The sequence below is a fragment of the Ranitomeya variabilis genome, chromosome 3, assembly GCF_051348905.1.
Source record: "Ranitomeya variabilis isolate aRanVar5 chromosome 3, aRanVar5.hap1, whole genome shotgun sequence".
Classification (NCBI taxonomy): domain Eukaryota; kingdom Metazoa; phylum Chordata; class Amphibia; order Anura; family Dendrobatidae; genus Ranitomeya; species Ranitomeya variabilis.
The window spans coordinates 615,270,274-615,293,387 of NC_135234.1; the positions used below are offsets into that span (position 1 = coordinate 615,270,274).

At 42.4% G+C, this 23,114-nt stretch overlaps 1 protein-coding gene across 4 annotated transcripts in view; it reads right to left on the reverse strand.

Moving 5' to 3' along the window:
• Positions 1–23,114, reverse strand: part of ERICH6B (glutamate rich 6B) — a 412,645-nt gene that overhangs the window by 160,933 nt on the left and 228,598 nt on the right. For all 4 annotated transcript variants that reach the window (XM_077297367.1, XM_077297366.1, XM_077297365.1 and 1 more), the window contains 3 exons: positions 22,005–22,133; positions 12,166–12,323; positions 6,980–7,044 (listed from right to left, as the gene is read on the reverse strand). In XM_077297367.1, the coding sequence (XP_077153482.1) occupies positions 6,980–7,044; positions 12,166–12,323; positions 22,005–22,133 (352 nt within the window). The remainder of the gene's footprint in view (positions 1–6,979; positions 7,045–12,165; positions 12,324–22,004; positions 22,134–23,114) is intronic.

Here is a 23,114-nt window from a genome sequence, read left to right on the forward strand (position 1 = left end):
CCTGGGAGACACACCAAACATGTGGAAGAAGATGCTCAGGTCAGATGACGCCAAAATCGAACTTTTTGGCAACAATGCCAAACGATATGTTTGGCGTAAAGGCAACACAGCTCATCACCCTGAACAATGCATCCCCACTGTCAAACATGGTGGTGGCAGCATCATGGTTTGGGCCTGCTTTTCATCAGCAGGGACAGGTAAGTTGGTAAAATTGATGGGAAGATGGATGGAGCCAAATACAGGACCATTCTTGAAGAAAACCTGTTGGAGTCTGCAAAAGACCTGAGATTGGGACGGAGATATATCTTCCAACAAGACAATGATCCCAAACATAAAGCAAAATCTACAATGGAATGGTTCACAAATAAACATATCCAGGTGTTAGAATGGCCAAGTCAACGTCCAGACCTCAATCCAATTGAGAATCTGTGGAAAGAGCTGAAAACTACTGTTCACAAATGATCTCCATCAATTCTCTCTGAGCTCGAGCTGTTTGCCAAGGAAGAATGGGCAAGAATTTCAGTCTCTCGATGTACAAAACTGATAGAGACATACCCCAAGCGACTTGCAGCTGTAATCGCAGCAAAAGGTGGCGCACCAAAGTATTAAGTTAAAGGGGCCGAATAAGATTGCACGCCCCACTTTTCAGTTTTTGATTTTCCATAAAAATTTAAAATAACCAATACATTTCATTCAACTTCACAATTGTGTTCCACTTGTTGATTCGTCACCAAATATTTACATTTGGTATCTTTATGTTTGAAGCATTATATGTGGGAAAAGGTTGAAAGGTTCCAGGGAGCCGAATACTTTCGCAAGGCACTGTATATTCAGGAAAACCATGCACAGTTGATAACCTGATTCAACGGTATACCTACTTCTGTAACCCCATGTGTAATGCTTATCAGCAGTGATGAGAGAATATGCTCTGATAACTTCTTATCTGAGCACTAGTGTTGAGCATTCCGATACCGCAAGTATCGGGTATCGGCCGATACTTGCGGGTATCGGAATTCCGATACCGAGATCCGATACTTTTGTGGTATCGGGTATCGGTATCGAAACAACATTAATGTGTAAAAGAAAGAATTAAAATAAAAAATATTGCTATACTCACCTCTCCGACGCAGCCTGGACCTTACCGAGGGAACCTGCAGCGTTCTTTGCTTAAAATGCGCGCGTTTACTGCCTTCCGTGATGTCACGGCTTGTGATTGGTCGCGTGCCGCCCATGTGGCCGCGACACGACCAATCACAGCAAGCTGTGACGTAATTTTCAGGTCCTGAATGCCTAATTCTAGGCATTCAGGATTTGAAAATTACGTTACGGCTTGTGATTGGTCGCGTCGCGGTCACATGGGCGACGCGACCAATCACAAGCTGTGACGTCACGGGAGGCAGGAAACGCGCGCATTTTAAAATTACGTCACGGCTTGTGATTGGTTGCGTGCCGCCCATGTGACCGCGACGCGACCAATCACAGCAAGCCGTGATGTAATTTTCAGGTCCTGAATGCAGAATTAGGCATTCAGGACCTGAAATTACGTCACGGCTTGCTGTGATTGGTCGCGTCGCGGTCACATGGGCGGCACGCAACCAATCACAAGCCGTGACGTAATTTTAAAATGCGCGCGTTTCCTGCCTCCCGTGACATCACGGCTTGTGATTGGTCGCGTCGCCCATGTGACCGCGACGCGACCAATCACAAGCCGTAACGTAATTTTCAAATCATGAATGCCTAGAATTAGGCATTCAGGACCTGAAAATTACGTCACGGCTTGCTGTGATTGGTCGCGTCGCGGCCACATGGGCGGCACGCGACCAATCACAAGCCGTGACGTCACGGAAGGCAGTAAACGCGCGCATTTTAAGCAAAGAACGCTGCCGGTTCCCTCGGTAAGGTCCAGGCTGCGTCGGAGAGGTGAGTATAGCAATATTTTTTATTTTAATTCTTTCTTTTACACATTAATATGGATCCCAGGGCCTGAAGGAGAGTTTCCTCTCCTTCAGACCCTGGGAACCATCAGGGATACCGTCTGATACTTGAGTCCCATTGACTTGTATTGGTATCGGGTATCGGTATCGGATTAGATCCGATACTTTGCCGGTATCGGCCGATACTTTCCGATACCGATACTTTCAAGTATCGGACGGTATCGCTCAACACTACTGAGCACACTCTGGTATTATCCGACCATCTGAGCGTGCTCGTATATTATGTTCGAGTCTCTACGGCTGCATGATTTGTGACTGTTAGATAGCCTTAACACATGTGGGCATTGCATGTTTGTTTGGGAATCTCAACATGCGTTCAGTCTGTCTTAGGGTACCGTCACACAGTGCAATTTTGATCGCTACGACGGTACGATTCGTGACGTTCTAGCGATATCGTTACGATATCGCAGTGTCTGACACGCAGCAGCGATCAGGGATCCTGCTGAGAATCGTACGTCGTAGCAGATCGTTTGGAACTTTCTTTCGTCGCTTGATCACCCGCTGACATCGCTGGATCGTTGTGTGTGACAGCGATCCAGCGATGCGTTCGCTGGTAACCAGGGTAAACATCGGGTAACTAAGCGCAGGGCCGCGCTTAGTAACCCGATGTTTACCGTGGTTACCAGCGTAAAAGTAAAAAAAAAAAACCGTACATACTCACCATCTGATGTCCGTCCGGTCCCTTGCCGTCCGCTTCCCACTCTGACTGTCTGCCGGCCGGAAAGTGAGAGCAGATCACAGCGGTGACGTCACCGCTGCACTCTGCTCTCACTGTACGGCCGGATCTGTCAGAGCAGGAAGCGGACGGCAAGGGACCGGACGGACATCAGATGGTGAGCATGTACGTTTTTTTTTTTTTTTACTTTTACGCTGGTAACCACGGTAAACATCGGGTTACTAAGCGCGGCCCTGCGCTTAGTTACCCGATGTTTACCCTGGTTACCCGGGGACTTCGGCATCGCTCCAGCGCCGTGATTGCAACGTGTGACCGCAGTCTACGACGCTGGAGCGATAATCATACGATCGCTGCGACGTCACGGATCGTGCCGTCGTAGCGATCAAAATTGCACTGTGTGACGGTACCCTAACAGCCGCAAATAATACAGCTGCAGGGACTCGAACACAATATATGAGCACGCCCAGATGCTCGGATAACACCTGAGCATGCTCTGAGAAGATGTTATCCAAGCACGTTCACTCATCACTACTTACTAGGACATACTTTACTATGTAAAACAATTACACACTGAACAAAGCAAAAAAGATTAATGTATGAGAATGCAAATACCCATCAAGTGATGACCAAAAGATATGAATAATAATGTGAAGCTTAATTCTGGAGTGAATGGCAGACCATTCGGGAGGTTCATTTGTAAAAGGAAGGAAAAAACTAACTATATGGTCCAATAAACAAAAATAGAAACCAATAGGTGAATGGAGTACAAAAATATTTATTTAGGACAAAAAAGAGCGAAGCACAAAGTGATAACTGGATGCATACAACACAAAGTGTATATCTGCCCATTACACAAAATGACCACAAGAAAAAGAAAGATCATATAATACTGACATCAATAAACACATAGCATGTATAAACCACTAAGTGTGATAATTCTACAAAAGAGGAGTCAATGTACTCACAAAAGTTAGACTAAATGCATGAAATTATGTTTCCATATCTAAATATCGGCACTAGTGTGCAAAGGTATGATAGAGAGACCCCAGATGGAGGTTATAAAAAACTTGTAGGTCTATTTCAGGGTACATATAGTAAATGTCAGTTTGGCAAATTACCACAAGTATTTTAGACAGGTAAAAGGAGCCTTGAAACTCACATATATGCAATATTTGCAGGTGCAAAAAATAGTAATAAAAGTAATAAAGTGCATGTGCAGGGAGAATGGTGTAACCACGATCAATTACCAGGCTGAGAGAGAAAAAGGAATAGTCTCCATGCTGCAGAATAGGAGACTTAAGTACTATATAGGTGATAAACCTGGGCAAGTACAAGGCAAAGACCAGAGCAAATTGGTCTGGTGAAGCTAGTTGTTGCCATAGGCAATATTTACCTGTGTGGTCATGACAGTGTAGGCAGACGCGCGCCCCGACGCGCGTTTCGGATAAAAATCCTTTGTCAGGGAACACTAGTGCAGATTTTAGATATGCAAACATAATTACATGCATTTAGTCTAACTTTTGTGAGTACATTGACTCCTCTTTTGTATAATTATCACACTTAGTGGTTTATACATGCTATGTGTTTATTGATGTCAGTATTATATGATCTTTCTTTTTCTTGTGGTCATTTTGTGTAATGGGCAGATATACACTTTGTGTTGTTAGCATCCTGTTATCACTTTGTGCTTCCCTCTTTTTTGTCCTAAATAAACATTTTTGTACTTCATTCACCTACTGGTTTCTATTTTCGTTTATTGGACCTTATAGTTCAGTTTTTCCTTCCGTTTACAAATACTTTACTATGTGTAGTGATCTACTCTGTATTTGTACCATACTTACTGTACTGTTATTTTCCTATATTATATGCATTATACTGCTCAAACCCTGTACTGCATGCACCGTAATACTCTTCTAAAGCTCTACATGTAATGTAATTCTAGCTACCTATATTTCTTGCAGTGTACAGCTCTCTAAGTTACATGTCCTGTACTGCTTTGTAACTGTGCTGAATGTACTCTACTGCTTACTACGTGTACTAGGCATGGTTTCATACTCTATCTGTAATATACAAAGTATACCATTCTTTACCAGTGTCATAAGAATGGTATAAGCTTATAAGTAGTGATGAGCGAGTATACTCGTTGCTCGGGTTTTCCCGAGCAAGCTCGGGTGGTCTCCAAGTATTTGTTAGTGTTCGGAGATTTAGTTTTCATCACTGCAGCTGAATGATTTACAGCTACTAGCCAGCCTGAGTACATGTGGGGGTTGCCTGATTGCTAGGGAATCCCCACATGTATTCAAGCTGGCTAGTAGCTGTAAATCATTCAGTTGCTGGGATGAAAACTAAATCTCCGAACACTAACAAATACTCGGAGACCACCCAAGCGTGCTCGGGAAAACCCGAGCAACGAGTATATTCGCTCATCACTACTTATAAGCTATAAGTTAATGGAATAAGCTATTCTTTCAGACAATAGTGGCTTCATTTTTGCTGTAGAGTGAGTATTGTAAAGGATCCCCAACAAGTGCATTTTCTGAATAAAGAAAGACTTACAGCTTTCAGTAGTTCTTTCTTACAGTTACCGTAACTATTTATTACTGATATATTGTATTTGTATTAGATTTAATACACAAATAATGACTAGTTTTCTATAACTGCGTGGTGTTAAGTTACAATGAATGTTCCAGATGTTAAACATTGACCAAATCTTTGTGATTCGGGCTCTGCATGCCACTATTTTTTATTTAAAATGAAACAACTGAGATGCAATTGAAGTGTAGACATTCAGGTTTAGTTAAAGGGATTGAAAATAAATATCCTATGAAACGTTTAGAAATTGCAATAATTTTTCTAGAAAAACATTAAAATTTGAGAGTCCTAAATGATTGATACTTCTTAATGGCTAAGTGAAATGATGATAATAGATAGCAAGCTTTCGAGACTACTCAGGTCTCTTCATCAGGCATAGAACCTGTGTAGTCTCTAAAGCTACTATTTATTAACATCTTTTCAGTTAGCCATTAAAAGGTATCAATCACTGAGGACTCTCAAATTTTAATGTTTTTCTAGCTGCTGGCTAAAACAGTATAAAGACATTTCAATGGATCAAAAGTAATTAAGCAAATTAACTTTCCCATAAATAAAATTTAAATTTTTAATACTTTGTAGATCCTTTTCAAACAATGAGTTCTTGAAGCCTGGAAGCCATGGATGTCACCAAACGCTGGGTTTCTTCCTTTGCCAGGCCTTTACTACTGCTGACTTCAGTTGTTGCTTGCTTGTAGGTCTTCCTACCTTATGTTTTGTCTTAAGCCTTTGAAATACATGTTCAATGGGGTTGAGATCTGGTGATTAACTTGGCCAGTGCAGAATATTCCACTTCTTTGCTTTAAAAAACTCCATGGTTGCTTTTGCAGTATGCTTTTGGGTCATTGTCCGTCTGTACTGTGAAGCGATGTCCAAATCAACCTTGCTGCATTTGTTAGAATCTGAGCAGAAAGTATCTCCCTGTACACTTCAGAATTCATCCAGCTGCTTCTGTCTTCAGTCACATCATTAATAAACACTAGCGACCCAAGTGCCATTGGAAGCCATGCATGCTCATGCAAAGTGCCTCTACAATGTTTTACGGAGGATGCAGGGTGCTTTAGATCATGAGCCGTTCCAAGCCATCTCCATACTTTCTTCTTCACATTATTCTGGTAAAGGTTGATCTTAGCTTCATCTGTTCAAAGAACGCTTCTCCAGAAAGGGGATGGCTTTTTTAGATGTTTTTTGGCAAAGTCTAATCTGGCCTTTCTATTTTTAAGGCTGTGTGATAGATTGTCTCTCTTGGCTGCTTAACAAGACAGTCACAGGAATATTTCTCGTTTACATTTTTAATTAGTTTATTAAAAGCAGGCTTCATAAACCAGTCCAAACAAAAGAAATAGGAATGTACAATCTTCTTGACATAAACAAAACAGCACTCACTACAGCCCTTATAACTGTGGGGTTCACCCGTACAGGAAACAGGATTTAGCTCTGTTTACCATGAGCCCAGCTCTGGAGGTCAGCTCCCCTCCAGGGTACACAGAACAATTAACATTAAGTCCAAAGGCTTCACTTTTACCTCCTGGACTCTTCCCTTGGGTGGAGATATGGTGAACAGCTGTCCCGCCCAACTCTTCAGCTGTTCACCTCACCTGTTAAACCTGGCTCTGTCATGGCTGATTAACCCTCACAGCACATAACATGCCAGGTGATTACTGGTTAGCTGTTTGTAGTACAATATATTTCAATAGTCTACATACAATATCATACTTACATCCATATGTGCTCATATGGCTTGCTAGATTTGTAATGTAATTCTCGGTGTCTTTTTTCTTTATCCTAAATAAACAATTTAAATCAGATTATTAACATATAAAAGACTGAAATGTTAATAATAATAATAGTTTTATTCATATAGCGCCAACATATTCTGCAGCGCTTTACAATTATAGAGGGGATTTGTACAGACAATAGACATTACAGCATAACAATAATCACAGTTCAAAACAGATCCCAAGAGGAATGAGGGCCCTGCTCGCAAGCTTACAAACTATGAGGAAAAAGGAGAGACACAAGAGGTGGATGGTAACAATTGCTTTCGTTGTTCGGACCAGCCATAGTGTGAGGATCGGGTGTTCATGTAAGCTGAGTAAGTAAGAAAAAAAAATCCAGCTCCGGAGTAAAAGTCATCAATTTTATTTCCACATATTTAAAATTCGGAAAAAGCTGCTTGCAAGTAACTGCACAACTATTTCAGAAAAGAAGCCATAAGTTAGCTGAACGCGCTTCGAGCACGCATGGTGCTCTTTGTCCACTGTGCTGTGGAAATAAAATTGATGACTTTTACTCCAGAGCTGGATTTTTTTTTTCTTACTTACTCAGCAGAGGACGTTGGGCGGTGGCGTTTTCCTTGCTTGGATGTTCCTGTGGACTCTCATGGATTTGCTGATGGGGGTGAGCTGAAACATAACTTTTTTACTGTTCATGTAAAGCTGCATGAACCAGTTAACAGCCTAAGTATGTAACAGTACAGACACAGAGGGCTAATTAACTGCATAAAGTGTATGAGAACATGATGTGAGGAACCTGATTATGGTTTAAGTTTTTTGAATGGGCCACCCAGGGATAGTTAGGTTAATGCGTTGAGGCGGTAGGCCAGTCTGAACAAATGCGTTTTTAGGGCACGCTTAAAACTGTGGGGATTGGGGATTAATCGTATTAACCTGGGTAGTGCATTCCAAAGAATTGGCACAGCACATAAAAAGTCTTGAAGACGGGAGTTGGTGGTTCTGATTATTGAGGATGTTAACTTCAGGTCATTAGCAGAACGGAGAGCATGGGTAGGGTGGTAGACTGAGACCAAGGAGGAGATGTAGGGTGGTGCTGAGCCATGGAGTGCTTTGTGGATGAGACTAATAGTTTTGTACTGGATTCTGGAGTGGATGGGTAACCAGTGTAATGACTGGCACAAAGTAGAGGCATCGGTATAACAAATGGTGAGGAATATGATCCTGGCTGCGGCATTCTGAACAGATTGGAGAGGGGAAAGTTTGGTAAGAGGGAGACCGATTAGTAGAGAGTTACAATAGTCCATACGAGAATGAATAAGTCAAACAGTAATAGTTTTTGCAGAGTTGAAGGTAAGAAAAGGACGAATTCTAGAAAAATATTTTTGAGATGCAGATAAGAAGAGCGAGCCAGTGATCGGATGTGGGGGGTGAGTGAAAGCTCTGAATCAAGTATGACCCCGAGACAGTGGGCATGTTGCTTGGGAGTAATGGTGGAACCACACACGGAGATGGCAATGTCAGGCAAAGGTAGGTTAGTAGAGGGAGAGAACATGAGGAGTTAAGTGTTTGACAGGTTCAGTTTCAGATAGAGGGAGGACATGATGTTAGAGACAGCGGTAAGACAATCTTTGTTGTTTTCTAAAAAGGCAGGCGTGATATCAGGAAAAGAAGTGTATAATTGAGTGTCATCAGCGTAGAGATGGTACTGAAAACTGAATCTACTGATTGTTTGCCCAATAGGGGAAGTATATAAAGAGAAGAGGAGGGGGCCTAGGACTGATCCTTGACGAACCCCAACAGTAAGGGGAAGGTGAGAGGAAGAGGGAGCAGCAAAAGATACAGTGAAAGAGCGGTCAGAGAGATAGGCCGGAGACACACTGGTGCGAGATAAGGCCGAGTCTCGCTGGTTAAAAGCAAGCTGTGGCACCTGCACTCCGGAGCGGAGCGTGCAGCTGCATAGCAATACATGGAGCCGCACGCTCCGCTCCGCTACTAGACAGCTTGATTTCATGTGGGGATTCCCTAGCAACCAGGCAACCCCCACATGTACTCAGCCTGGCTAGTAGCTGTAAATCATTCAGCTGCCGTGATGAAAACTAAATCTCCGAACACTAACAAATACTCGGAGGTCACCCGAGCGTGCTCGGGAAAACCCGAGCAACGAGTATTCTCGCTCATCACTAATTATTATCTATAAACTTTATATCTGTGTCATCCTTTAATTCAAACATCTGATAATCCCAACGACATGCAACTACATTACTCAACATGAAAATTGGCACACCAAGAAGGAAAAGTCATGAATTTATGGAAGTTGCAGGATTCATGGACATTTTAGTAATTTTCAAATGATAAAAAATAAATAAAAACATCTTCATTTTTTCAGTATCAAGTATGAGTGCCACAAGCAGAAATATACGTGCTTAAATGTTTTTATATGCTATCGATGAAGTTATTAATTGTTGACTGCAGATTGTTCTGTCACGCTGAATGCACTTGTGCAAGCAAATCATCAAGATCTGCTGCCACCAGCAGCTTTTACAATTGCCGAGCAATGATGTCTCACATGTGCTTGATGAAAGACAAGTCCGGAGACACTGCGTGCCATGGTAGCATGGCCACACAGGCTTCTAAGAGTAACATGAGCAACATGCGGCTTAGCAGTGTCATATTGAAATAAGGCTCCTGGGACATTTTGGAGAAACAAGTGTACCACTGGTACCATGACCAAATAAATGTAACACTGAGCTGTTAGTGAGTGAATCTGGAATGGAAACTAGAGTGGTCCAGCTACCATATATTATTGCACCCAACACCATAATCTCAGGAGTAGGACCGGTGTGGTGTTCATTCATAAAGGTCTTTTCGTTGCACAGCTCATATGGTAACCAGATGAAACTCTGGCCATCATTGTGTACAAGACAAAAGCAGGACTCATCACTAAATAGGATAGACTTCCATTCCAGCCTCCATTGCTGTCTTGTTCTGCACCTTGTTAGTCTTTGAGAGCAGTAGTGTAAGGTCAATGGTGCACCTATGGCAGGACTATAACCAACCTATAGAAGGTGTAGGTGAACAGATATCCATCATTTTGTGAGTGAACTAAAATCTTTAAGTTTATTTCAGGAACATCCATTTAGGGAGGACAGGCTCAGTCAGCAAAATCAATGTATTTTGACCAGAAGGTTTTAATCATGGTTTCCATAATTCCACAATTTTTCCTTCTAGGTGTTACAATTTCAATGTTGAGGGATATATTTCATAGTAGCATCTGTGATCTCGTATGTTTGAAAGCATTATTAGTAGGTCGTTTACTATAGTATGGGTCTATTTAATACATTGTTCATTTTAAATTGCCAGTCTTTAAGTTTAGGAAATTGTTAGCATACCCTAATATTTATGAACCGTTGCTAACATTTAGCATGTGCAATAGTTAAGTTCTCTCTGGTTCATCTCACATCTTACACCTTCATCTTATGATGCATAAGTGGCCACTGCTTTCTGTGACTTCACAATTACCTCAACTGTCCACCCGGTTCTCTTGGACACAATAGAAATCAATAAATCAATAAGCAGCCCTGGCATTCCAATCTGAAGAAAAACCTGACAAAGACGGATTTCGCAGCTGTTTTCCATGCGGTTTACAGTACCATATAAACCTATGGAAAACCAAATTTGCTGTGCCCATGGTGCGGAAAAAAACGCGCGGAAACTCTGCGTTGTATTTTCCGCATCATGTAAATTATTTGTGCGGATTCCGCAGCGGTTTACACCTGTTCCATAATAGGAATCCGCAGGTGTAAAACCGCAGGTGGAACCCGCACAAAACCCGCATTAATTCCGCGGTAAATCCATACATGCACTTATATGTCATTTTGCGTTACGAGGTCAACCCTTAATGATGCGGCCAATTTTTGTTTTTCTATTTTCATTGTTTCCTCACCTTTTGTGCCATGAAATGGAGAAAAAAAAACCACAATGCCACTATTATTTTTTGCATTACATTTTTAGGGTTAGTGCAGTAAAAATCACCTGAGCACATGATTCTTTAGGTAAGAATATTTATGTTAATAGCACACATGTATATTTTTTATCATATTTTACTGGCTTTTAGCAGCTTAAAATAATCTGACCTTTTTTTATTTTTTCTTCAATAGAGCTGTGCAATGGCTGTTTTTTTCAGGGCAAGCTGTTTTTTATTAATACCTTTTGGGGCATATACTATGTTTTTGATCTCATCACATTTTTTAGTCAAGGTGCAGCAAAACAAAATCGTAATATTTGCACTACAATTTTTTTTCTTTACAGCAGGTGCCATATGAGTTAAACAATTTTATCTTTGATAGATCGGAGTCTTATGGATGCAGTGATACCTAAAATGTTATTTTTTTATTTTTTTACATTTCATTATTCTTAACTAGGAAAAAAAACTTGTTTTTTAAATATTTTATTATTTTTAAGAATTTTTTTCTTTACTATTCACTTTTTTCCCCCCGATCCCATAAGGGACTTGAATCTGAGATTGTTTGAGCACTTGTTCTACATACGGCAATACTTGCCATAGCCGTATATAATAAAATTCACGGCCTGTTCCTGGACGCCACAAGAGAATGAACATGGATGCAATGAGGGCTTTTAGGAGGCAATCCATCAGCACGCTGTAATCGCGTCATCTAGAGGCTCATGAGCGCCAGAATGAACTGTGCCAGTTGATGCTGTTAATGGCAGATGCCTCCAAACTTCTTGATCAGTGATGGAAGAGTCCTCCCACCTTTTATCCACCTCACTTTTCGACGGGCTACAATCACTTGTGTTCTATTACTCAAAGGACTATATTCAATATTTATTTTTACTACTTATTATACATGTGCCATTTATGAAATCAGAGTCGGAATGTAAAAAATAGTTATAAAGATATATTAAATAAATAATTATGCAAGAATGTAAGACCTAAAACTGACATTTTATTAGAAGGTGGATATTCACTTTAGGTCTCTTGCATTATGAAAAAAATAATGCCTCATCTATACACATTTGCATAATATATAATACAATCAACAAAATATTCAAAGAAACTCTGAAAATTCTCTAAGGATGCTATTATCCACATCAGGAGTCTAATTAGCAGAATTTTCTGGATTACATACAAGGTCCTATATAGAATACTTACTGTTTTCTGAGTTCACATAGAGCTTTCATCTCATCAGAAATGGGAGCCGGTGTTTGTTCATCCTCGGTCTCTTCCTCAGTTTTCTCAGGTGTATACGACTCAATAGTTTCCATAATCATGTACTGAAACAATTCCTGGATTTTCACACAGCAAAATAGCTGGAGGCGAAGAAATACTAATGTTTATATTTGTAACAGCAACATATTAAAACTTACTTTATGGTAACAAAAATGTCTAATGTGTCCCATTGGGTAAAATAACAATGGTAAGAACTACAGGAAAATAATCGCATTAACAGAACTTCTCACAAAATAACTAACGCAGACAGCGAGGGGCAGATCTCAGGTCAATAAAGCAGGCAGTCGATGGATGCAGATTTTTTTTCATGAAAGATTTGCAGTATGGTCTGTGATTCCCAGACTATTCCTGTGTGGAAGCAGTAAGAAAGTGGTAAATGATCCAACTAATAATATGGCCCAGAATGTTCACAGCAGCATGCAGCAATATCTAAGTGAAATTCAATTATATAAACAGTTATACTTGTTAATTATACTGCTTATGTCGTGGTAAAATCATTGGATGAAATTCATATATGAAAATGAGTTTGTAATTAGAGTTGAGCGATTTGTTCCGGTTCCCTCTTATTTGGTAAGCTATAGCGCTTCCCGAATAAGCTGCAGATAGAGCCTTCCTGGATCGCTCCGGCTGATCGGCACCGCAGCAGCATGTGTCGCGGCTGTGTGACAGTCTCAGCACATGCATGGAGAGCCCAGCAAACAGGCTCAGAGAAACAGCCGCGACACATGCAGCTGCGGTACCAATCAGCTGTTCAACCGTCGTGCTCCATGGATCCGGGTTCACTCTGCAGCTTATTCGGGAAGTGCTATAGCTTGCTGAATAAGAGAAATTCGCTCAACTCTATTTGTAATACAAAGCTTGTATAGAATAAACTTATATGAACATGCAACGGAATTTACAGTTTAATCAAATTATTATTTTTTATTTGTTTTTACTAGAAATACAATTTTATTAACTTGAATATACAAATAAAAATTAGTGTGCTTTGATAAGGCATTATCCGAGCAGGCTCGTGTGCTAACCGAGTGTCTTCTGCGTACTCGGATAACATGTTTGAGTCTCAGTGCCTGCACATCTTGTGGCTATTAGACAGATGCAATAAATGCAGGGATTGCCTAACAAACAGGAAATCAATGCATGTGTTGTAGCTGTCGAACAGCTGCAAGAAGTGCAGCCCCGGGAACTCAAACATATTATTCGAGCACGCAGAAGACACTCGCTTAGCACCTATCATGCTCGGATAACACCTTATTAGAATATATTCGCTTGCCACTATTAAAATTCTCAACCTCACTAATCAGAGCACGCATGGCATGAGCTTTCATATTATTTAAATGACACCTAACTACAATTAATGTACAAAACCTCTCTTTTAACACCTGGCTTCTCTTCTGAGATATAATTCAACAGTTGCAAAATGTGCGTGTGCATCGTTGTACAGAAAATATTGACTTTAATTCATACAAGGTCTCTGTGACTTAAATAGGATTTCAGACTTTGAAGGTAAATGTGCATTTGATGCTGCACATTTTCTGCCTTTGCGCACCAGTCTACCTATTTTATAAATTGTCATCTTTGTGATGCAGAAATGTTATGCTGAGAAAGTGACATACATTGTTGGATTTTTAAATCTGCAACATCTCAGTTTTCTCTGTGGGTTTGCATTGTGGTCTTCACTAACTTTATTTTGGGGGATAAAATTTGTTGTCAAAATCTACAGCAAAATCTTCATTTTACACATGCAGAATTTTAGCCTATTGTGTATTTATCCTCATCACCAGCATAAAAGGACTAGCATGTCTTCTCTTAGTTCTCTCTTAATGGGATTATCTCGTGAAGATAATGACTGTCCATATTCTCTATTAGTACTTTTAAAAAATCTGTCTAGAGAATCTGCCTAGGGCATATTTAACTATTGATCCTAAATGGTGGCACATGGCATCACTATGGGTCCATGCTATGCATTGTCTATGCTTTCTTATAACACACTTATGAGGAGGTACAGTATTTAATGTTTCTGGGGTGTAATGGAATATGCCACCAGTTTTTCACACGTTTTGTATGACCCTGTCAAAAAATAACTGGGTGCTCCTGTAGTAGAAGGGCATGCTAAAACATATGCTTCAGAAAGGTTTCATACAGGAGAGCCAAAGTCTGTGGGCCGCCCCCCATCATGCTGGTGTGGAAGAAGGGTGGCACTCTACGGTTCTGGGTAGATTACTGGAAACCTAACGCTTGCACTGTGCGAGATACCTACCCGTTGCATTGGATCGAAGAATACCTGTCTGCACTGGGAAAGCCAAATTCTTTTCCACATGGGATCTCTCCAGCGGCTACTGGCAAGTGCCAATGTCAGAGCAGGACCGTAAAAAAACAGCCTTTATACTACCCATGGGACTATACGAATTCAACAGAATGCCGTTCGGATTGTCCAACGCCCCAGGGATGTTTCAATGGTTAATGGAGAAGTGTCTGGGTGATCTAAACTTTGAAGCCATGCTCATCTATCTAGATGACATCATAGTCTATTCCACTTCGTTTGAGGATCCCCTGCAGAGATTGGAACAGGTGTTGATTCGACTCATGGGCTAAACGTGAAGCCTCAGAAGTGTCATTCGTTCCGTCCCCAAGTAGAGTATCTGGGTCATGTTGTCTCTGCTGAAGGGGTGAAGCCATATCAGGAGAAAATCTCCGCAGTACGGGATTGGCCCACTCCGACGACAGTAAAAGATGTCCGAGCATTCTTGAGACTGACCGGATACTATTGACGTTTCATGAAAAATTTTGCACATTTAGTGAGTCCCCTACTGGAGCTTCTCAGAGGATTGCCCTCGGGTGCCAAGCGCCAGAAAATTCAGTGGGAAGAACATCAAGGACAGGCATTTTAAGATCTAAAGAAGCCATTGACGAATGCACCCGTGTTGGCTTACGCAGACTTCTCCCTACCGTTCATTCTTCAAACCTACGGTAGCTTGCATAGTTTGGGGGCTATGTTGTTGCAGATGCAGGATGGGAGAGAGAAGGTGATTGCTTATGCGAGTCAGTCCCTTAATGATTCCAAATGAAATCCCGACAACTACAGTTCCTTCAAGCTAGAGTTGCTGGCGTTGGTGTGGGCTATGACAGAGAAGTTCATGGAATATCTGTCCGGGTCTGAAGTACTGGTCCGTACAGATAACAATCCTTTGGCCCATTTAGAGAATATGAAATTGGGAGCTCTGGAACAGTGGTGGCTAGGATGGCAAAGTTTCAGTATAGAATTGCTTACAAGAGAAGGGCTGAGAACACTCATGCTGGCGCCTTGTCCCAGGCGAAACATGCACAACCAGGACAAAACAGGGATGAAGAATTGGAAGAAGGAGAAATCCACAGATTCCAAAATTCTACCAGGATGGTGGTAGCTACACAAGAACTGATGCAAGTGTTGACCCGTCAGGGAATTTTGAGACGATCTTGTGATGAATGGGTTCAGTTACAGCAGGAAGATGGAGAACTAGCCCAACTAAGACAGTGGGTGATGTCCAAACAGCTTCCCAGTCAGGAACAAAGAAGTGCCCTATCTCCAGAGACTTTGAGGTACTTCAGCAATGGGAAAGATTTCAGATGTGGAATGGGCTGCTATATCAGAAGGTTCAGATAAGGCAGGAGCTCGGCGCCACCTGGCAAGTGGTAATCCCGGAGACGCTGTTATCTGAGGTGGCCACTGAAGGGCATGAACAGGGAGCACACTTTGGCCAGGAGAAGACCTTCCAGTGGTCACAACGACTCGTGAATCATCCCCGATTAAGAACAGTAGTGGAGGAGACCTGTAGACCTGCAGGAGTTGTGAGTTGGCAAAATATGCTTTGGCCCTGTCTGTCTAAAGATCCTGATCAAATCAGAAATAAACAAGATGTTCCTGAGGAACCCGCACCGGGGTAGCAGATTGTGAAGAAAAAGAAGGGCCTGGGAGATCACCCGAGGGTCACCCGGTAGAACAAATCCCAGAAGTTCCCGAAGTCCCTACACCGGTGGAACCATACACACCGCCACCCTCCTCCATGCAGCCTGATTCAACCACTTAAGGCGACTCAAGTACTCCTTCTGACTTAAGGCACTCCAAACGAACAACCGCTGGAATACCCCCCAATCAATACAATCAGGACTAATTTGTTTGGAAGCAGACTGTTCAAGAAGCCACACGGCTCCAACCTATTTTTCAAAAACTGTCGCCTGTGGAATGGCGAGCTCAAGGAGAGTGGGAGTGTAGTAAGATGGATCGGGCCAGTGGTGCCTTTCTTATGCCGGTCCCGGAACCATCGGGACTATCACCATTGTTGCAGTGAGGAAAGCATTTAGACCTGGATGGACCTTTGCACTTGACCGAAGAGGGCGTGACAGAGATAAAAGGGGCTGTGCGCGGTGAAAGGAGTCATTCGGCAGGAAGACAGAGTACGCAGCAGGAGACAGTTAACTCTTGCTTCGTGAGACGACCACACAGCACCATCCCTCACTGCTATCTCGCACCCCTGCTGACTGTGAGAGAGCTGACTGTGGGTCTTTGTCTATCTGTGATACTGGATTGACCGTGTGTCATGTTCCGAAGACTAATGCGGGCGCGCGGCCCACTTTTGAGCAGGACTATCAGCCGAAGCCGGATAACTTACATCCCGCCTCCACCACTGAGCTTTGCAATACTCCGTCGGAAACAGAGACTGTGTCATGACCCGTACGTTCCTCCGTCCGCGCAGGACCTCGCTCAAGAGAACCCAGACACACCACTTCCATCAGGAGACAGTGCCTCAGTTTCCTTCAGAACCAAGCCAGAGACTGCACGCTTTCTTCTGCGCCACCGTGGGAGGACAAGCCTTCACCTCCCTAAAAACTTCAGACTAATAAGTTTGCCTGTTATTTAGCCAACTGTTTAATTTCCCTTGTTTATTCCTTTTTGTTCCCTTCATCCCTCCATCACCAATATCATCTCCCTGCATGGAGTATCCTCTGTAAAAAAAAAAAACCCTTAAGGGTATGTGCACACGTCTGGATTTCTTGCAGAAATTTCCTGAAGAAAACCGGAAATTTTCTGCAAGAAATCCGCATTTTTTTTTGCGTTTTTTTCACGTTTTTTTTAGCATTCTGCAAGCGTAATTAGCTTGCTGAATGCTAAAGTTTTCCAAGCGATCTGTAGCATCGCTTGGAAAACTGACTGACAGGTTGGTCACACTTGTCAAACATAGCGTTTGACAAGTGTGACCATCTTTTTACTATAGATGCAGCTTATGCAGCATCTATAGTAAAAGAGAGAATGTTTAAAAATAATACAAAAAATAAAAAATGCTTATACTCACCCAGACGATCTCCTCAGCGACGTCTGTTCCTCTTCCTATAGATGGTGTGTGCGCGCAGGACCTTCCATGACGTCACGGTCACGTGAGCGGTCACATGACCGCCCACGACCAATCACCAGACAGTGACGTCATCACAGGTCCTTCACCGCACACCAGCTACAGAAACCGAAGCGGCAGCATGTAGCGGAGAGGCGGGAAGATATCGAGGTTGAGTATAGGACTATTTTTTATTTTAATTCTTATTTTTTGACCAATTATATGGTGCCCAGTGCGTGGAGGAGAGTCTCCTCTCCTCCACCCTGGGTACCAACCGCACACAATCTGCTTACTTCCCGCATGGTGTGCACAGCCCCGTGCGGGAAGTAAGCAGATCAATGCACTCCTAGGTGTGCGGAATCCCCTGCAATTCCGCATTTTAATGAACATGTTGCTTTTTTTTCCGCGATGCGATTTTTTCGCGGAAAAAAAGGCTACATTTGCACAAAAAATGCGGAATACACTGAAAATAATGGGAGGCATATGTTAGCGTTTTTTTCGCGTTTTTATCACGTTTTTATAGCGAAAAAACGCGAAAAAAACGCGAAAAATACTGAACGTGTGCACATGGCCTAACTCTTGTTCTGCCTCCCGCTCAACCCCTTAATCCCACGTTCCTGCGGCTTCTACACACCACTGATAAGATATGCTAAATTCATTATGTTGCATGCACCTCTTAAGGTACCGTCACATTAAGCGACACTGCAGCGATATAGACAACGATGCCGATCGCTGCAGCATCGCTGTTTCGTCGTGTGGTCGCTGGAGAGCTGTGACACAGACAGCTCTCCAGCGACCAACGATGCCGGAGTCCCTGGGTAACCAGGGTAAACATCGGGTTACTAAGCGCAGGGCCGCGCTTAGTAACCCGATGTTTACCCTGGTTACCAGTGTAAATGTAAAAAAAACCAAACACTACATACTTACATTCCGGTGTCTGTCGGGTCCCCCGGCGTCCGCTTCCCTGCACTGTGTAAGCGCCAGCCCTAAAGCAGAGCGGTGACGTCACCGCTGTGCTTTGCTTTACGGCTGGCACTGACACATTCAGTGCGGGAAGCTCTGAGCAGCAGCGCGGACGCCGGGGGACGTGACAGACATCAGAAGGTGAGTATGTAGTGTTTTGTTTTTACTTTTACAATGGTAACCAGGGTAAATATCGGGTTACTAAGCGCGGCCCTGCGCTTAGTAACCCGATGTTTACCCTGGTTACCAGTGAAGACATCGCTGGATCGGTGTCACACACACCGATCCAGCGATATCAGCGGGTGATCCAGCGACGAAATAAGGTGCTGGCCTTCTAGCTCCGACTAACGATGTCACAGCAGGATCCTGATCGCTGCTGCGTGTCACGGATCGCTATCGTTATCGTTGTTAAGTTGTTCAGTGTGAAGGTACCTTTAATGAATTTGCCACATCTTATTGCTGCAAGTCCTTCATTAAGACTAGCATAAAAAATGCCAATCTCAATAAATGAGAGCCTATATATGTACCTCGATTTATTATGGTTTGCCAGTTTCCACTTCTTCTAAAAGTTGCTGCTTCTTGTATCACAATGCAAAACCTGTTTGTTTTAAATAGAGGTCTAAAAGAACATTAGTTTACAGGAGACAATAGACAAACTTGAAATAATGTGAGGCATGTTGCGATGAGCAACTCAATTGTTAAAACTTGCAAACTTTAAAAAGAAATAGATTTGGGCGAATCACCAATTTTGACATTCAATTAGTCATCTTTAACATGGAAAAAATTTTTAGAATCAGTTTTCCTATAAGTAGAAAAGTGGAAAATTGATCCACATAGTCATAAAATTAGATAATCCTTTCAAAGAAGTAGCCATAAGACCTCATTCATAGATCCGTGAGTCACATACATGTTGTATCTGTGTTTGTGATACCCATTATAATCTTTGTGGCTATTCAGCTATCTGTGTTTTTTGTGGACCTTTTCGCAACATGTCCATTTTTGATGAGAGCAATGCTGCAGATCAAGATTAATCATTGAAGTCTATGGGTCTGTAAAAATTATGGACAGCAAACAGATGGCATTTATTAATGATTAACATTGCAATGAATAGAAGCTTTGTAGTTTATTTATTTTCATCAGTGAAAAACGGTCCATGTTTTTATGTATGAGAAAAATCTCTGCTGTCTTATTATCCATAAAGCAAAATGAATCTGAACTTGGGCACTTTGCCATCTCCAGGAAACATATGTAAGATTGGAGAAGAATTCTAAAAATTCCAATAGAAGAGTCCACATTAGCAGATGATTCTCTTACTTCATTAGCGTAAAAGAAATAAGTGATCCTATTATGCTCATCATCTTATCTTTTCAAGTGGTTTGTTTCCATAGTAATTCAGTGGAGAGGAGCTCAGCATAATTGCCAGGCTTCAAATAAACATTAATGATAAAGGTAAAAAAAAATCCCCTTCAATTGTGTCATGTATTTAAATGACAGAGGAGTGAATGTCTTAATAGGCAGGAAGATTAATTATAAGATACAATTTTACATAAACATGAGATGTATATGTCTATGGGTAGGGGAGAGTGAATTGAATCACAAATACTAAAGGATTAATATTGTGCCTTTTTTGTAGATTTTATATGGACCTCAAGTGTGAAGGGAGTAGGGACACTATAGGTGTCAGCAGCCCACCCCATAAGTATATTGTATACATATCAGGTGTGCATGCTCTATGACTTTGGACCCGGGGGTGCCGCAATGTTTCCCCACTAGGGTGCCAACCTCCGCCGTTAGATAGGGTTACAGCACAGTATATTTATATAGGGGTTCCTAGGGTACACAATTATCCATTGTGGTGCGGTAACCAATGTTACAGCCAGGGGACGCTGTGTGTGTGCTTCAGGATGCGCTTGGAGGCATAATTATGGTGATGAGACAAAGTCCGGCAGGATTGTAAATGGTCGGTATGTGTCGCAGGGGTGCTCTGCGCTGTAAGCCCAAATGATATGGTTATGATGGGACTTATAGTTCCACAAGAATTTGTTATGTTTACTTATAAGGGTGGGCTTATAGGGTTAGCTGGTGAGCTGTGCGGGACTGGCTAACCATACACACTCCTATCTAGGGGAGTGGTTACAACCATATAATGTGACTGAGGTCTGGTCACATGGTCAGAGTGTATGGATCTGTTTGGTCCATGTGCAAGGTCCTGGACAGTCGGTGTTGGAAGCTCCTGTGAGTGGAGTTTTCCTGGAAGCACCTGAGAGACCATGGACCTGGTGGTCTGTGTTGGAGTTTCCTGGCAGTGGAGACGTCCTGGAAGCACCTAGAAAGACCGTGGACCTGAATGCTCAGAGTGTTGGATTGTCCTGGGATGGACTGGAGTCCTGCAAGCACCTGGTGAGAGTGTGAGTCCTGAACGCTCAGGGTGTTGGATTGTCCTGGGATGGACTGGAGTCCTGCAAGCACCTGGTGAGACCATGGACTGATGGCCTGTGATTGGACTTGATGGAAACGCTTGGAGAGGCTGCATCTACAGAGCCTGAGACGGCTTCTGTGTTGGGGAAGCTACAGTTCCTACTATGGGTCTGGACTATCCGAGGTGCCCTGGTCACAAGGACGGTGTTCCCAGTGAGGCAGCTTTCCCCTGTGAACCAGCACTGGCAGGAGTCAGAGTGTGGAGCCGGAGCTCCCGAAAGGTAGCCCTGGACAAAGGGGAATTGTAATATATGGCAGAGAAGTTTATCTGCTGCCTGAACAGACTGATGGTCGTGATAAGTTCATGGATGAAATTAAATAGACTGTATGTCATGTGGTTTATGATGTTTAATAAACCGGATTAAACTGTTTAAGTGGAGAAATTGCGCCTGAGTGCTTAAATCTTGTGCCAAGCGAGTGTTCCCCAACCCACTCAGATAGCGTTTCACCACGCCATGTGTATCAATATCTCGTGTCTAGTTACTGTGACATGTCATTCAATTGACATTTTTAAAGTATATTTAATAAAGTTTTGTTATTTTAGGCACTAGGTGTTTGTATGATTTTCCAGTGATAGGGACCTTGCAAAAATATTTGATTTTCTGTTTTAGGTATAACTTTAGAGCCATCAAAAATACATGGATTGTCACAAAAGAAGTGCCTGGAGAAGATTGTTCAAAATTGGCAAGAAAAGTGGAGCTGTTGTATAAATCAAGGAACAAATAAGAGCTGAAATGTGATTTGTTGCTAAGAACATTGGCTCCACTTTTACTTTGCACTGTTTGATAACTTTACCTTATTGACTTTACCAGAGTTTGGAGAAAAAGTGAGTCTCAAACTCTTGCTGTCTATTATAAATATACTATGATAACTATAGCCTATTATACAGAAAATAGTGAATCAAAAGTGTCGATATTAATATTACGTTGTCCAACCTCCAACTACTGCTACAATTACCGTGCTGCCCGGTTCAGAAGAAAGTTGTGTAATGGATGGAAAAGGTTTTTTAGGCAAGTGACAGAATTCACAAATTGAGATGGTGGCTTCCATAATCCTCAGCGGATCATCTTCACAAATCAGTGGGAGCTAGAACAGAGGAAGCACATAAAAATACGATAATCACAAAAACATAAAAAGGAAAAGTTAAGCGTGTGATAACATTTGTGTATATGCCTTGAATCCTTTTATACATAAAACCATGTGCATACAGATTGATGTTGATATCTTGTTTTTGCACTCTCTGCACATGGATAAGACAATGGATTGAAGATGGCCATACATGAGATAGCTAGGTGACAGATACCTTCTCTGACCTGCTTATATTTATTTAGTCAACATCCGTAGTGGAGTTATCAGACACCTTATCTTCTGGCTTAACAAAAGAATTGGACATGTTTAATTCTAACACGCTCAGTCTTTATATTTATCTACATATATGCCACTGTGGGACATTCAAGAAGCCTCCATACACATTAGATTATCACCATTAATTTGACGTGTATCAAAAGCCTTAAGTGTTCTGTTTTAGGTATTTAATTGGGAGTCTCTTAGGGTACCGTCACACAGTGAAATCTCCATCGCTGCTTCGGCACGATTCGTGACGTCGCAGCGTCGTATGAATATCGCTCCAGCGTCGTAGACTGCAGTCACACTTTGCAATCACGGCGCTGGAGCGATGCCGAAGTCCCCGGGTAACCAGGGTAAACATCGGGTTACTAAGCGCAGGGCCGCGCTTAGTAACCCGATGTTTACCCTGGTTACCAGCGTTAACGTAAAAAAAACAAACAGTACATACTCACATTCCGGTGTCTGTCCCCGGCGTTCTGCTTCTCTCCACTGTGTAAGCACCAGAGCCGGAAAGCAGAGCGGTGACGTCACCGCGTCACCGCTGCGCTCGCTTTCCGGCCGGCAGGCGCTCACACAGTGCAGAGAAGCTGAGACGCCGGAGGACAGACACCGGAATGTGAGTATGTACTGTTTGTTTTTTTTACGTTTACGCTTGTAACCAGGGTAAACATCGGGTTACTAAGCGCGGCCCTGCGCTTAGTTACCCGATGTTTACCCTGG